The sequence below is a fragment of the Calypte anna genome, chromosome 1 (assembly GCF_003957555.1).
Source record: "Calypte anna isolate BGI_N300 chromosome 1, bCalAnn1_v1.p, whole genome shotgun sequence".
In the NCBI taxonomy this organism is placed as follows: Eukaryota; Metazoa; Chordata; class Aves; order Apodiformes; family Trochilidae; genus Calypte; species Calypte anna.
This window is the reverse complement of record NC_044244.1, coordinates 48,071,763-48,089,525: the sequence shown is the minus strand read 5'-3', so window position 1 is coordinate 48,089,525 and position 17,763 is coordinate 48,071,763. Positions and strand designations below refer to the sequence as shown.

The 17,763-nt window shown below is 37.7% G+C and overlaps 1 protein-coding gene across 4 annotated transcripts in view; it reads right to left on the bottom strand.

Moving 5' to 3' along the window:
• The window catches only part of NR1H4 (nuclear receptor subfamily 1 group H member 4), a 37,470-nt gene that overhangs the window by 3,075 nt on the left and 16,632 nt on the right, over positions 1–17,763 (bottom strand). For 3 of the 4 annotated variants that reach the window (XM_030469400.1, XM_030469401.1, XM_030469402.1), the window contains 5 exons: positions 12,852–13,004; positions 9,155–9,288; positions 8,511–8,609; positions 7,359–7,458; positions 5,660–5,806 (listed from right to left, as the gene is read on the bottom strand). In XM_030469400.1, coding sequence (XP_030325260.1) covers positions 5,660–5,806; positions 7,359–7,458; positions 8,511–8,609; positions 9,155–9,288; positions 12,852–13,004 — 633 coding nt within the window. The remainder of the gene's footprint in view (positions 1–5,659; positions 5,807–7,358; positions 7,459–8,510; positions 8,610–9,154; positions 9,289–12,851; positions 13,005–17,763) is intronic. The other variant, XM_008505908.2, reaches the window with a different exon arrangement.

Here is a 17,763-nt window from a genome sequence, read left to right as displayed (position 1 = left end):
AAAGTTCCTTACAATACAACACATACAGGCAATACAGACCTCTGATATACCAGCCTTGAAGATCGACTGAATCGAGGAACAGGAAAAAAATTAAGCCTAACTGAGTCCTAAAGCAAGGCAAACAAATTCCTTATGTAGGAGTGAATAGTTCAGCGATGACATGGAAGCTTCTAAGACAAACTAGATAATTTTAGAAGTCCCTGTGCAAGGTATTGCACTGCTGGGCACAATCATCTTGGCAGCAGACAGGAAATGGGAGGAAGTGAGCTGTGACTAAGACTCCCATCATTTGTTTCTCATATTAATAATTTCCCTTTTTTGGGGAGGTCAGGTTAGCTTTCAGCTGAATTAATTCATTGTTTTGCTGACCACAGAGCTCCTCATATCCTACTGGGAATATAGTAGAAGTGGGATGAAAATGTTGCTGGTGAACAGTGTGGAAGAACTGATTTAGGTCCTCGCTGGTCCAGGCACTAATAAGCATGCAGTTAAACAATGCTTGCCTCAGAAAGCTTCTAACCTAGCACTAAGAAACTAGAACATGGATGGGTAAAGTAAAAAATTAGTATAGATGTTGGAAGCGAATGAAATAATAGTGTGAAGATTTTCTGCATTACTGTACTCCAAACAGAGAAATAAAATAAAAGAAGGGAAAGGGAGTAAAAAGGGATGTTTCAGCAATGCAAATGATTTACTGCTTTTACTGAAGAGAACAGAACTTTGGAATCTCTAAAGAAATGTGTCAGAAGACAATTATGAATGAAAACATACAAAATGAGCAATTTTGAGACTAGGATAATGGAATTTTTGTTGGTCACTACTTTTGCCTTCATGTCTTCAGCGCTGGAGTTTCCCTGTTATTGCACCGTCCTGCATGCACAGCACACATAGCACTGTGCCATCACTAGAGGGGGCTCTTTTCCAATGCGATTCAAAATGCTTCAATTTGGTTTTAATAAGCTCTACCAGAAAGAAAGAAAAAAAAGTAGGAAACAGATGTTTATAGTTTTTGCTTATTTTATAGTTCTTACTTTTTCTTATCTACTATACAAGACAGCACTTCAGTTCAAGTTACCAGGAAAAGAATTAAGGTGATTTGGTGCTGGTAACTAAAAAGGCTTGAGGAGAAATTAATGATGTGACTTTTCAAACGTCATTATTGCAAATCATACTTCAGAAGTGATAAGGCTATATTTCTGGCCTCAGTGAGAACAGAAATTTCAGCTACATCTAGGCCTCTTTTTTTTTTTATTAGACAAGAGCCCTGCACAGTCAGATAGACATCATCCTCAGATAGACATCATCCTCAGCAGTGTCAGACAGACATCATCCTCAGCAGTGTTAATGTTTCCTCCTTTCCTTTTTTCCAAAAAGGTTTAAAAAGCTTTGTTTTATGCAGCATTAGGGCAATAAGAACACACCCCTCCTCTGTGTTGCTTTAAGCATCCTTCTGAATTACACAGATTTCGACCTAAAGACGAGCCCAACTCAATCATCTGCAAAGAAACTGCAATTAATTATATTGATTTTGCTATGTGAAGGGCTGACTGGCTGTAAACCCCAGGGCAGTCAATGTGAATTACAGGCTTTACTGAGTACAGCCTTGCAGCATTATGCTGGAATAGATTTAAACCCATCAGCATTATTCATTTAGCACTCTTTTACTGCTTGCCCATTTTAATTCCTATGTGTAAGACACAAATGACACCTATGCTGAAGACACAACATTGTTTTAGATCTTGCCTTTTTTACAGTTTTCTTCCAATGGTTTCTTACTGAAGGCAAGATGACTCTTGCTTTTATAAGGTTTGCTGTGTCAAGCCATAAATAATTAAATGGTTAACAGAATCCTTCAATGCTTAGTTTTACCGTGATATTGATTCAGTATTGCCAGATTTTTAAGACCAGTATTCTTTCTTATATTTTGGGTGCTGATTAAAACTGAACAGACTAATCTATTGCAAGAAGAAAGCTTAAGAGTAAGTACTAATTAACAGTAACTAGCACTCTGATTGATATGGATAAAGAGATCCTTTTTTCTTGATATATATGGAGGTGCCAGTGGATATTAAACCAAGGGTATATTAGTAGCTGCTTTCTGAAAAGGAAACATATTAATTACTTGCAAAATTGCATCTTATCTTTCAGTGTTTCATCTACCAGAACTACTTTAAATGCTGCTTATGAGCTCTGCCTTCTGACCTGTTCTAATGCATCAGTGGCCCTTTAAACAATGACCAAATTCACCATGTTGATGAAAAGAGAAAAATCTAGCCAGTAGAGAAGATAGACCAGGGCATACTCATGTGACCTCTCCTTCATCATCATCTTTGCAGGAGAGCAAATGGCCATCTTAAATGAGAAGTCAGCAAATGCCAAGGAAAACTCACAGTCAGAATAGCAAAATCCCATCTTCTTATTGACTCAAGCCGTCAATAAGATCACTGTGATGTCATTGCAAGTGAAAAAACAGTGGTTTAAAAAAAAAATCAAAACAAAATACAAGAACCAAATTAAACCTGCTAGGAGGATACAAATGACAGTGCCACCTATCATCCTTTGGCAGTAGCCTGTGTGTCTGTAGTTGGAAGGGAAGTGCAGCTCTGGCACAGAGCAGCAGTATCTGCACTGCCTTGAGCCAGGCTTCATAGGTTGAGACAATTTAAATAAGTTTTTGGCACAGACAAACACATTTACATAGAAGAATAGAGATTGGGTCCTCTGACATCTGCTCTTGTTTTCATGGGTAGAAATTAACACCATAGATAAGATCCACTTTTAGGAATATTATTTCTTATTCAGGAGCATGGCTCTGGCTAAGACTGTGTGGTAGACTGTGCAGTACTGCATATGAACAGGAAAGCTTTTTCCTGTGCCATGTAATTTAAAGAGATCCTGATTTCTAATTATCTGAGGCAGTGTGCCAGTTTTGGGTCAAGTCAGAGGATGGTGCCTCCTTCCATGTGGATGCATATGACCATTCAGAGGGTTAGACACCTATGATTTGCAGGTATGTTTAGAAACAAGGGGTTAGATACCAGCCAAGTTGCCCTCTCTCAGACTAGATTATTTGGACTCTGCAGTGGAGATTATTTCATTTTTTTTCTTTGCACAAACCCCAGCACAGTGGGGTTTTAAAGCACTGTTGTTACTCAATTCTAATAAAAAAATAATAAAAGCCAAAGGCAGTGGAATCACAGACTCACAGAATGATTTGAGTTGGAAGAGACATTAAAGATCATCTGGTTCCAAACCCCCTGCATGGGCAGGGACACCTCCTGCTAGACCAGCTTGCTCAAAGCCCCATCCAGCCTGGGCCTGACTAAGTATCCATTGTTCCAGTGCCAAATTTTGCCCTCAGTTGCAGGAGTCCCTTGTCCAAATCAATGGGAACTTTGTATCCTACACACAAGGGCAAAAGGTGGCAGCTTGCCATTGCCTTGAAAATGTGGCTATTTCTTTTTTCCTTGGATCTCACTGTACGTCAGCACCTGTAAACCATCCAGGAAGTCAATGGTGTATTTCACAATGTCAGCTGTCCTGCTGCCAACCAAAACTTTGGGTCCAGATTCTTCCATTTGTGTCCATGTGAGACAGTATCTTTATTCCCCAATACTGAAATTAGGATCTGCAGGATAAATCGACGAAATAAAAATCTGTGGCTCTTGATGACTGCTGAATGCAGGTGTCTTTAGGAAAACCAGCTATACTGAGAAAAGATTCAGTATTTCAACACTGCTTTTAAGAATGTTTTAAGCTCTCATTAGCATTAAATAAAGTGTCTATTTCTCATTGTCTCAATACTAGAGTGAGTAGGAGAGGATTTCAGACTCAGGAGCAGCTAATGAAAGACTTTTCATAACGCCTTATGGAGAAAGACCATAAGAGCACAAAGAAATGCAGTCACAGGATGCACCAGGATTTAAGCAATATGCTCAAGCTAAGAAATAAAAATACACCTCATCAGCATGAGAATAAAAACAGAGGCTGCTGATGCTCAAAGGTCATCACCACCAGATCTCTGGCTTTTTTATGAAGAAAAAAAAAAATCCATCCCATACAATCAGACTGGGAAAGGCATAAATATTAATAGATGAGTGCATCTTCCAATTGGCCTTCGTGGCAGGTGACAGAAGTCTGGACAGCTTGTGACTTTTAGGTAGGATGTCCACCCCCAGTCTTATGGATACAGATATCAAGGCTTGACAATAGGACTTTTGTGACATTCAGACAATTGTCTGCACCTAGCAATATGTGGGCAGACGTTCTGACTAACAGCAATAATTTATGGCTGATGGCCTGACAGTGTTTAGGACCTCACTAGGAGCCATGAATAATTCTGATAATTCTTCCTCGTTCGTTATCCATAAATTTAATTTCTAGATTCTCACTCAGATATCACTGCATGTCCTCCGCTGGTCTCCATTGTCTTTGTGGGGTGTTTCAGTTTGCTGCATTTAGTCTTTTTCAGTTACATGTGTACAAAAAAATCCCCTTCCTATCTCCAAAATTATGTGCAATTCTCCTGGATTTTCTTCTTTATTCAACTAGGCTTTAATCTCCTCTGATCATTTTATCTCCTGGATTAGTCTATAACATGATAATGTCCAGTTGCCATTCCTAGTAGCATGTGTCCTTACTGGTTAAGGCTGGAAGTGTGAACTGCATATTTAGTATCTTTGAAAGTTGTATGTATAAGCAAGCAATAATAACAGTCAAATTTTAAAGTCTTTCATTTTGTTTAAACTTGGGACACCTGAAAATCAGCATGATTGTAAGCACAAAAGCAAGAGGTTTCAATACAAGGTATTTTCTAACAATTACACAAAGTGTCTAAATGACCACTGGAATTTGTCTTAAACTAAGACAAAAATGTGCAGGAAATTTGTATGAATGCAAGCTCATAAAGTCAAAACAAAAACTGATAGCTTGTTTGATGACAAACAACATTCCCATGAAAATCCAGTGAATGCTGAGAAAACACAGGTTTGGGAAGCGTGACGGAGTCAGACCACTAACTGACAGGCAGCTGACAGAACTGTAAATGGAGGCAGATGGGTACCTAAAAAACACATTTAAATCTTTTTTTCATGTGAAGGACTGCTGCCACGTTGACAGGTAGGCTCTAGCAGTTCAAAATGAGAGACTCAGGAGATTTCTGGGTGACTTTTGTGCTGGTGTAGCCATTAACACTGCTACAAATGCTATGATTTACAAGCTGATCTTATTGTTTTTTGTCACAGCCTCACTAAACCTAGCCAAGCAAAATACATTAAAGTCGATTTGAATTTGCACAGAGTGGAGAAATAAAATATATGGGAAATGGTATTTTGTCCTGCATTCTGGCTATTAATGGGGGGAAAGAATGCAGCCAGCAGCAAATAAGCTGGTTAATAAGTTATCCTCCTGTAATACAGGTAAAAATATATTGGTAAAAATAGTATTTATAATACTAGCAATGTAATGATAAATAAACCTTTACCTTATGACCTTTAGACTCAAGGCTGGGTTAGATCCTTTGTAGTTAATATAAAGAACAACATTCAAATGAACTGTTTCAGTGCTAATAAAAATTTTTACTAGCTTTCCAAGGGCAAAATACTGACACAGAAGTGCAATGGTGTGGTTTGGTTTTTTCCTCATCAAACAAAATACTTACCACTATTGCGAATTCTTTCTTCTAAAAGGACAGTATGTCCTGTAGGAAGTTTCCTACTGAAGATCTCAGCTGAACGGAGGAACATGGCTTCTACTGCTGAGCCCTTCAGCAAAGCAATCTGATCTTCATGATCAAGGGTTTGGAAGCCTGAGGAGATGTTAGAGGTAAGTAAAGCAACAACAGAAAAGTCCCTGGTATTTTCTGTCCTGAAGCTCCTGCATGTGAGTGCTACACAGCTGTGTAACCTTGACGTTGATGTCTGGGCTGCAGAAAGTGCCAAACCCTACAGGAGTTGAAACCTAAATTCCAGAAAATGACACAAATTTGGACCTCATTAAGACTGATGGAAATTAGACTTGTGTTTCAGTGGTCACGGTACTTTGGGAACATGATAAGCAAAATCTAGTGGTGTAGCATAACCATTAGTGGGGATTCTGTCTAGCCTAATGCTGCTTCCTAATACCTGCTGCCATGTTTCCACTAGAGCTCTTTATATGACTGTCCTGCTGCCATGCTGCTTTCAGCCCCTTCCACGCTCTGATGACAAAAATCACCATTGAAGCCTCCAATTTTAAATATTTCACCTTGCCTTTGTACTAATATATTGTTCTACATAAAGGCTTCCTGATGTCTTTTAAATATGCATTCCTCTTTTTGGAGGGAGAAGAGTTAAAACCCACTGAAGAAATCAGGAGAAATTTGATAACTTGTTTGAATACACAAGTTCTTCCTCTGAAGAAGAACAAGAAGCTGAAGCTCATGGGACACTTCCCTCCTACTTGCCAATGTATGTGCACACCTCATACCCACTCCCTGATTTCTGATGAAACAAAAAACTTATAAATCCTACCAGATGTAGAATGACAGAATGGTTTGGATTGGAAGGGACCTTAAATATCATCTAGTTCCAGTCTCCCTGCCATATGTAGGGACATCTCCCACAAGGCTTCAGCAGTAAAAATAGTAATTACTAGATTACAAGGGTCCTCTTTTCTTCATTTCCTGAGAGTCAGTTTCCCAGTTAGCATAAAAACATAGTTACAACTGCAGTCCTAGGCTTTGAAGCAAGACTGTAACACACAGAGGAAGGGTCAATGTCACTGGTGTGCCAGGAAAATAATGTTTCCATACAGCTAATGTTACAATTTTCCCAAATCACAGGGAACCCAGTGTTCATTCATGCGTTAAAAGGTAAAACAAGAGTTAAAAATACTCCTGATAAATTGTGATTTTCAGTGCTTGTGCAAGGGACATAAATACTAGGTCAATCATCTAGGGGAAGTTCCTGCTTAGGACTCACAATTCAGTGGATCTCATGACCGAGAGGCTTTACTAGAAAGGCAGCAAAATGAGTGAAGCAGGGTCTGGCAAGTGTTAGTATTAATTAGAGGCAGACTGTTTGGCATTGCAGTGAGAAATGAAAATTAAATCTCTCTAGAGACACAACCCCTTCTCAGAGCATTTTGTTTGTCTATAGGTAAAGAGTTTCCCATCTCAGAGTGGCAGAGATTGATTTATTCAATGTATTATTCCCCCCAGCACAATGCTCCTTTTCTTTAGACAGTGTCTGAAAAACGCTTGTGTGTCAAAGGACACATTTCTAAATAGTCTTCAAAATGTAGACAACAATTGCCAAATGGTAACTAAAAAGCACGTAAACCTTGCAATAAGAAAGTTTGCCCCAACACACTAGATATACCTGGTAGTTTTTTAGTGAATTCCACAAGAACCTGCACGTGACTGGTAGCCATTTCTGTTAAAATCAGAAAATTTCCTTCAGCACTGAATTCCTCATGTAACTGGAAAAATAGAACCATACAAAATTTGTTAATACATAGTCCCATTATGCATAGTCACTACATGCATAGTCACTATATTTTTAAGAGCATAAAGTACAAGAAATACTAGGCTGGATCAGGCAAGTAATTTGTCTCCAATGGCTGTCAAAAAAGGTATTTTGCAAGACAACATGAATAGTAAAAAAAGGTAGGCTTTTGAAAGAAGGAGATCTTTTCATCTGGAATATCTGACTCACTTTTCAGTATCATATCTAGCAATCCATGATTGAGGCACTTCCTGAGCTAGAAGTTCTATGTGTACCATATTATTCACCAAAAGCATTGTTCTCCATTTCTTTTTTTTAATATATTTTTGGTTTTAGCTTCTTCAACCTCTGATGGCAATGCGTTTCACAAGTTAGTTATGGGTTATCCAACCCATATGTTTTCAACATTGACTTCAAATATATTTTCTACGGTCCTTTTTGTTCTTGTTTTAAGATTGAACATGAAAGTTTTTAAAAAAATAAATCTTTTAAACTCTCTTTTCCTCTTCTCCTTGTTTCCCAGACTTTCCCCATCCTAATGTAAAAACTTTTTAAAGGGAATACTGAATTTCTAGAAGGCAGAGGAAAAAAGGAAATAAGAGGGGGTGAAACAAAAATTCAACTTGGAAAATGTTGGGAATTTTGGTTCAAATAATTAAGTATTTTCAAGCTTCCAGGCTTGAGTCTTTATAGAAAGGAAACTTGTCTGCAAGACAAATGCAAATCACTGCCTAAATAAAAAATGCAAAAAGCAAAGTTCCAATAAGCAAAGGTTAGATTTGAGCATGGAAGTGTATTTTCAGAAATGAAAACCTTTCTTAGCATTTAAATTTGACAAAGCTGTGTTCTATCTCAACTCAATGGGAGAGATTCTGCCCCACTCGCACCATGTTTTAATTCTAAGATATTACTCACAATTTGTTCCACTACTGACTACACCTGCTTAAGGTAAACACAAATATCTCTGCCATATAATCCTCAGCGTTGTTGTCTGCATCTCAACAATTAATTAATCAACAAACTTACTAGTTTTTTTGACACCTCCTGTGGTATTTGTTGTTTGCTGTATGAATCCATGATGTAATCAAGAAGATTCTGTTGTTCTGGGGAAAGTTCTACTTTCTCCTATACTGGCAAAAAAAAAAAAAAAAAGTAAAAAGAAAAAAAAGCTTGTCATGAAATGCAGTCATAGAAAATATGTAGCATCTCTTGCTTTAGAACTGTAGAACTATTTCTCACACTTGGACACCAAGCAGAAAACTGGTTTGCTTGCCATTGAGATTTCTATAGCAGACTAGAGAGAGGAGAGGTGTATAATGCCTCTAAATCACATGATTTTGTGTGATTTATTATTAGAAATAAGGAAATGTTTAACAAATAACTTGATATGTTTAGACTTTAGAATCACACCTCACTATATGTGATAGATATCTGATGTACATATCACAGAAAAAATACTTCATGGATTTTACTAATGCCTTACTGAGTTTTTACTAAGAATATCAGAACTAATTGTATACTAAAGGTATTTCCTTGGCTTGGTGGGAGATGGAGATTTAATTAATACAGTAAACTCAAGAGAGTTTGCAGTTATTTTCTATTCACTGTAATAGCCACATTTATCTCAAACATCATTGCTACCGTATGAACTATTACAAGAATTTTCTTACCCTATATATTTTAGTTGTAGATGTTACTTGTTTCATATCATGGCCTTCATTGTCTTCATTAACTGTCTGATCTGGGGGCTGCTTCACGTTCTTGCGTAGTCTTTTTGACTTGCACTGTATTTCTGTTAACAGACCTAGAGCACATAATACAACAGAGAGCAATTGGATTTACACACGCCCCAGGAACTGAACAGAATACCCTTTACATTTAACAAACCCACTTAACCTGTGCAGATTGTTTCCTGAATGTTTCATTAGCTTTGGGTTTGAGTCTAATGAGACCTGCTAAGTGAACACTAATGGGCAGTCTAGTGCAGAGCAAACCAGTTGGTACTGCATCCATTTGGACCCAGCATCCACGCAGTGTGCAGGTCAGGGGGGTCTTGCTTTGGATCAGCTCTACTCTGGCTTTACAGACAGAAAACCCATTAGTGCACACAGACTGCACTGGAGTGTGTCTTTGGGTTAGTTTCATCTGAAAGAAAACCCCTTCACACCCTCCAAGACCCTAGCCAAAGCATATTAAATGGGAACAGCTGGAAGACTGTCTTCAAAAGTGTCCTAATCATCCCATCCAAAACATTAATTGAGGTTCAGCTATTCTTTCCCAAAGTGCACTGGATGTTCCCAGTAATTTTTAAGTGATACTACGGCTGAAGAGGAAAATCTTCACACAGAAAGCCCATTCAGAGGAGAGGACCCAGGAGCTTTGGCCACTTCAGTGCCACTACACAGGCAGACCAACAGCTGAAAATTTAGACTCATAAGTAAGTCAGGCTAGCAAACATACCTTTAAAATGTATTTATTTAATAAATTACCTGGTTGGTCTTGCTATTTTTCGTGTCATTGTATTAGAGGACTAAATAAATCCCTGGTTTTACGTTAGAGTTTTACTTGTCCTAATGAAAAGTTTTTTGTGTTTTGGGGGTTTTGTTTTATTCTAGGCTACATTTGAATACATCCTTGAATGGATGTCATAAAAAATAGCAATTTTCTTGTGCTAACAAAAGAAATACACAATAGATATCCTACACAACCTCTGAAAGACAGCTAGAAAGCACTAATGAAAAAATAAACAGCTAAGTATTCATCCAAAAATAAACCTATCAGAACAGGTTGAATTTTTTTCCCTATTTTTATCTTTTTTTTTTTTTTTCTTTTTCTTTTTCCTTTTTGTGCTTCTTTCAGGTATCCTTCCCATTCAAAGTGTATATGATGGGGGAAGAAGATACCATGAAAACAGTGAGTTTCGTTGTGAATGTTTTTAATTTCCTGTTTAGGAACTATATAAAATAACCTACCTGAACTCCTGTGAGAAGAGGAAATTTACATGATTCAAATAAGACCTGCAAATAATACTTTGAAAAGGGGGGGAATAGGAGCGGTGGAGATAATAGCTGGTATCGAGCCATGTAATTTGTGCTGCCATGCAGCATCATAGATTTCTTTTTCTGAATTATTCAGAGTATCCTTTGGTGGTATTAATGGGCTTTTATATTGTTCTACCAACACAGGATTTGATCTACTACCTTGCTAGGGAAAATTTGATTTATATTTGCCTTAAGCAGCGACACAAATTTTTCTCCTGCTTTCTACTACTTGTGTAGTCTTTTGACAGCTTATTCTGGCTTCACTTAAGTTAGCTGGAAAATTCCTGTGAGGGACAGAAATTTACTTTTTGCTCATACATACTTAGGTTTCAATGGGTACTAAATGGGTATTACCTTCCAGGGAGAGTGGCAGAACCTGGGTCTTCCCTAGGTGACATTTTGCCCAAGAAACCTGCAGCTTCTATCAAAATGACAGAAAATAATAGAGGGCTAATAATTTTGATCTGTCTGTGGTTTGTATATGAAGGACAGGAGTAGGATTGTTGAGTAGCTGTTACATAAATATTTATAAGAATTTACCTCCTTGTTCACAGGGGAAAAAGAGTCCACAGAGCTTGCAATTACATCCCTACAAAATGAGTAAGTGAAACAAAGTTCAAGGTAACCTTTTATTTCCTAATCTTTTTTTTTTTTTCTCAAATAAATGCTCTATACTACTAGAAGCATCACATTTTACTATTCTGGATTGCCTTGAACTAAAAGCAATTACACAGCACACTCCTCCTTAAAAGCCATTAAGCAGTACCTTGCCAAACATCCTCATTGCAGTGCACTAGAACATGCTTATGGTTAAGTCATGAGCAATACAAGATACCCAGTGTTTCCATTGCAGGGAGAGAGTCAGATGGCAGTGGCACTCTCTGGCTTTTATTTCACATATTTGTGAAAAGGATAGGCCAGTTTAAAAGTTTCATGTGAGCCCTGTCAGTATTATTTACGCTGACCTATTTTATTTTATTTTTTTTTCAGGGATGGGTTGGGTTTTTCTGTTGTTGTTGTTGTTGTTCTCAGTCATTCAGGCTATTTTGAGCCCTCAAAATTTTGGAACAATGGTTTGGGATCAGCCCTGCAGGGGAGTTATTGTCCTCTAACACTGAGGGACACACTGAGTGCTGTCATTACAGTAGTGGTGTGTGCCCATATATTTACATATTGCACGAGAAAATGTCATATCTTGAGATCTCTGTGGCCTGTTCAATTTGCAGAATGAAAGATTAATTACATTATGCTGGCAGTGCATTCCAAATATCGATGGAGCTTATTGTTTCTCACAAAACCAACAGTTAATATAGCATCTCCTGATCAGATTGAGGGATAGAAGTATATTAAAAATTCTAAGTAGATTAATTTCCTGTATGAACCTAAATTGGTTTCATACATACGTGTATGCTAAAATGATTTGAGCCACCAAGAAAAAATAAATTACAGCCCTGTTAATACAAGGCAGAAGAGCAGATGATTATGGACTGTTGTCAGGAGCAAGTTTACAAAAATAATGGATTGTCCAACATTTTACTCAAAATGATATTTTAAATATGTTTAAATTTGCAATACAATATCCCTTTTGTTCTGAGTTATTCAATGCAAAGCTCAATGATGTTTATAAGCTATCAGTCTGTATAGAAAATCTTGAGATGAAACATTACTGAAGCCCATCAGCTTCATTTCTGGAGATGGTTCTACTTTATATGTGAGGCAAGAAAATCTATAACAACATGAGAAGACTACTGAGGCCATAAAAAAGGGTCAGCCCTTAGCAGCCTTTGTCTGATTGCTGGTTAGATCTGGGTACACACCCATGGCAGGCCCATAGAAACTTACTGCTAGAGGCAAAAAGTCTTTTCTTGGAAATAACATTGAGTGGATGCCATAAATTGGACTTGGCTAGCAAGAACTTGACAGGGAGAACCTCAGAAAAAGTAGCAAAAGGAAGCACCAGGGCTTCCTGCTCTGGATTCCACAACACTGCAAAACCCTCACTCCTGGAGAGTCTCCCATAGACCCACTTCCCTTGACTGCTTTTCGGTTCTGCTAAAGCAGAGTAATGGCTGCCATCTAGTGCAGGACAGCCCTTCCTTCACCATTTTCTCAGCTTTTACACTCTTGGGTCCCTGACCACCAACTAAATCCCATTGCTTGTTAATGCCTTCATCTTTTTTCCAAAGGATGCACAAGCATGGCATCATCTTTAATGGGCCTGCCAGATGACATCTCTTACAGCTTTATTAATTAACACCAGCCTAATAAAAAAAAAAAAAAAAAAGTAGAGTATTTGATGAACACTCTGACTATATGATGCAAATACCTGTATACATACATTCAGCCAACATGCCCATTTGCTTGCATTTCCTTAGGCGGCACTCCTGGCATTTTCTCCTCATGTACATGTCCATCTCGCAGTTCCCTCCATTTTTACACTTGTATACTGCATTTTTTGTGATGCTTCTTCTGAAGAACCCTGTGCATAACACAGCAGTGACATAGATTAAAAAAAAAACACCACTCAAACAAGCAAAGTAATAAAGTTGAAGAGCACCTTTCTCCTTATTGCATTTTCTGAATGACCCATGTTCTGCTGTACCATAAGCTTCTTTCAGTGCCTGGATGACTGTATTCTTTACATTTGTACTGATAGCAGTATCAAAGAGAAATCATGGATAACTAGCCATTAACCCAAAATAAGGTCCCAGAACTGTGATTGTTGGGAAAATTCACACCCAAATCTGAAACCTGCCAGGAATAAGTTGAGCACCACCACTAGAGTCTTTGGGCAATACCACACAAATAGCCAGTGGAAAAAAGATGAGTGTGCTTAGGCTCTTGAAGTACAGGGTGCTTAGAAAGAGCATTGAGTAACTTGTCATCATTCCTTCAGCTCCTAGGAGCTGGAGAAGCTCCACATACTGCTCTGCTTGGTCACCCCTGAGTTTAATACAGAAGCTGCATCCTATCTACCTATTCCACCTCCCCACCTTGTGAGATGAGCAGTTCCTTATTTCACCTGTGCCGGCAGTTCTGCTGGTGTCAGCACTGGATTCACTCCAGAGTGCCACAGTGGTAACTGCAAACTGCAACTTATCTAAGAAAATAGAGGACCTTTCCTCAGCTTGTCCAAATCTCCTGTTTGGCGGCTGCCTAACATACCTCTGAGAGTGGGCAAAATGAGTGCTAAACTATTAAGTGTAATTGAATAAAAGAGGCATCACAAAAAACAGTTTTTGCTGCCAATGATGACTTAGAACACTTCCTTAGTTTTTAATGTTGCTGTGCCACCACAATCTTTTTGTGTAGCCCTTTGTACAGCAAAGAATATTTAGCATCAACTATAGGGGAATGAGCTCCTCTCCCCATCTGAGGGCAGGTTTCTGAAATAGACTCCTGGGAGCTTCTGCTGGCACATCACAGATTTATAGTGCACTTCAAACTACAGCTCTGCTTAAATTTACATTAACAAGAGATATTCACAATGCTTTTGCTTTCTTATCATCCCTGGATGGCACAATAAATCCACCATCATTTTCCACTTTGGCACTTTGATGCATTAAGGAAGGTACCAGATAAGACCGAGTCCTCCATACTCAAATCGTAGCACAATTTTAGATGTGAATCTGGACTTTTCTCCATTGCAGGATTTGTCTGTGTGTTTTCAGAATGTGTTCATCAAAGATACTGTCCCACTGAATCTAGGCCAGATAACAGATGACATGATGATTTTGCCAACAGAGGACAATTTCCCAACTTTGGCCCCTGTTTTTATAGTTGCATAATCTCTTCCAAGCACCAATGTGTAGCTACCAATAAAACTATTCCACTTTCTGGTTATAAAAAAAAATAAAAATCTGGCATTTCTCTGAATCTGCTGTAACTCCTGCTTGAAATCTCTTCCTTGGTGTCTTATTTATTGGCTGCTTTTCAGATAAATGCAGTTGAGTGGCATCAGTCTCTTTTGAAATGCAGATTGTGTAGAACCTCCAGCAGCCCCAGGCATTATTTTTATTCATCATTCATGTGGTGTTTAATACATTACCATTTACTGGTCAAGGAAGGGAGAAAAAGGACTGGATTTAAGCTCTCTCTTCTCAGTTAAAGGCAAATGCATATACTTTACATAATTTGTGGGCATTTTCTCAATTTAAATCCTGTAATTTATGACATGTTTATTGGTAGTAAATGCTGAAAACCCCTGCATAAATATTTATGACATTCTAAGTCTGCCTGGTGACTTATCACACACTCTTCCCACAAAGTGTGTATGGAGGAGCAGAGAGCTCTAGTAACTCAATTTTTAAAAGTACATAAGATTCGGACAGAAGGATGCAAAAATATGGAGGAAAGACTAAGAACCAACAAGATCCAAGCAGTCAAATATTTGCTTCTGAAAACAAAATATTTGAAAATGTGAAATAATGGGACTTGAAAAGTGAATTTTATTTTTTGCAAAAAATGTAGGTTTTACTCTTCAGTAAAAACTTCAGTTCTTGCTTCAGTTCTATCATGAAGCGACTCTTAAATCCTTATCTTCTGGATTAGACTTAATAATTAAGTTTGAAATTAGCTTTTTAGTATGAATGAAAGTTTTCTATATGTTATTTCTAATAATTCAAAATGAACTTAACTGTTTCAAATATTTTACATGTGACTTTCAAAACCAGGAGCAGTTTTACAAATATACAGAAGCAAATTGGAAATGGCATCTGTTAAACCCATTAAGCAGTAGCCCCGAAAGTAGGAGGTTTTTCTGGCAGAGACAAACATTTATCTGATCTTGCTAAATTACAAAAAAGCTCGTGTTGGCTGGAAATGTTGAGTTTGCTTTGTTCTTTTAGCTAGTCATAAATATGATTAATTATAGCTAGAGCTGCTCCAATGTTACCAGTGCTGAATTTTCTTACACAAATTATGGAAGCTGAGGACAGCTGTTAGAAGTGTAGATGAAAACTTTGTAAATATCTCTTTCCTGCACTGATGTTTCTGCTCTTCACAATTATTAATAAAGCAGCTGTTCCACTATCAAGACATATGCTTTGGTATTCCTTCCCCACACGCCCTCATGGTGGGTGTTTAGGTAAGGAGGAGACTAAAGCAGAGATTAAATGCTTCTTAATGCAAGAAGCATTCTCAGTCTGCCATCAGAGAATCCAAGCATTACCAGGAGTGGTTTAAAGACTGCAAAAACTCAGCACCAGCCCTCACAGGGGGGATCCACAACCAGCTTTTCTCTCAGAAGAACTTACTGTGTGGCTTTACTGAACAGCTGCGATACCGTGTCACACCTGTTCTGTAACATCTGAAAGCAGCCCTTAAAACCCAGCATCATCCTAGAGGATGAAGCTGTACCAGAAAGGCTTTCTATGCATGGCTGCAAAGTTGTCTCAGAAATATCCTCTAGAGCAGCAGACTTCAAAAGCACGATGTATTTCTCCCCACACTGCAGCAATACCTGAACTGCGTCACTCTTTATGAGCCACAACTGTGATGCTATTATTGTCAAGGATGGCAGGATTTCCTAAGGTGATATATCAGAGGTGAGAGAAACCTCAAGGAAGCCTTTAATTTATATATTTATATATATATTTACTTATAAACATATGTAAGTATATCTATATTTATATATTATATATTTTTATATATAAATATTTATTTAATTATGCATATATACAGTACCCCAGGCAAGTGTTTTATGAGAAAAAATGTTCTGTTTAATCTGCTTTTGAATAATATGTGAAATACTAACGATGTAGTTCACACTAATTTGTTAATGGATAGTAATGTATTGAAAAATAAATTAAGTGTATCCTCCTGCCCACATCTTTAGATTAAAATTCTCAGGAGGGATGCTAAATAAGATCTTAATACTGGTCCTTCTGCCCAAGAAAGGAAAAGGAAAGGAACATAGGGTGTTGTTGAATGCATTACCCAAGAAGGAAATTAAAAAAAAAATAAAAAATGAATGCCTCCCCCTTTGCATAAGAATGTCCATGGCATCAATAGAGCAGGGGTGTCACAAGGTGAGAACTTGTTCTGCAGAAAGGGGCTGCATATTAGCTTGGACACATATTGAGCATGAATCAACAGTCTTGTTGCCACCAAAAAGGTTAATCTCATATTTTGATGTGAGGTACATGATGTAGTTCTACTGCACTGATAAGAGCACGACAGAACTACTGAGCCCAAGTCTGGTCACCATGCTTTAAGCTTAATGTATACCCATGTGAAAAATTCCATAGATAGTCAAGAATCATCAGAGGGCTTGAAAATACAGTATCCCCTTTGCCTTGTAAAGCAGAATTATTATCCTCAGCACATCTTTTTACTGAATCAGCTGGTACTTTAATCACCTCTAAAGTTTATTGTAGAAACAGAATGTATTATCTTTGAAGAATTCAACTTTTACTATGTTTGACCAAGGGTACTATTCTTTGTAATTGACATTGCAGTCATGAAACAGAAAGAAAACATAAAATAAATTATGCCAATAAAGCAGTAAAATTATGGTTACATAGGGTGATTCAAACTGAATCAGTAGAAAGATGAACACATATTTCCTTTCACTATGGGTTAAGTCTCAGTATTCACCTGGTGGTTTTAACCTTTCTCCTAGAAACATTCTTTACAGATTCTGTAGTTTGTAATTTTAAGTCTTGCAGAACAATTGTATAATTACTTGGAATCTTCAGATTTACACTGATTTTCATCTGGTCTATAATGACAGTATATTTTTTAACTTTGAGATTATTTACACAGACAGCAGAAAGAGGCTAGCACCTTATTTATTTGAGTTACTGAGATAAACTGTATGACCCCTGACTGTGTTCATGTTTAGAGTAGTTGACCACTGTGGCCTGTTGTGCCCTCAGAGATCATTTTGTAATAGAGCAAAACACCTAAATTAGTCCAAAGTCCACTCTCAGTGACAGTGAGATCCACATTAAGATATTTAGTAAAGTCTATGCTTTGGCCTTTATCTGAGAAACAGAAATTACAATGAAATACTCATTTACAGAATAGAATGAAAAACTGGGACATTATTTGTCTTCCTACGATGCAACTCAGGCCTATTGCAGCCTGTCTTTAGATATTTTAGTTAATCCACTAGCATAACAGGCATTCCATTCCAATCATTCCATATTTTGTTCCTCTCTGCTGAATTATCTGGCAACCGTGTTTCCAACAGTGGCAATGGTTTTCTATGTCCAATTTATCCTGACATCAGCTTG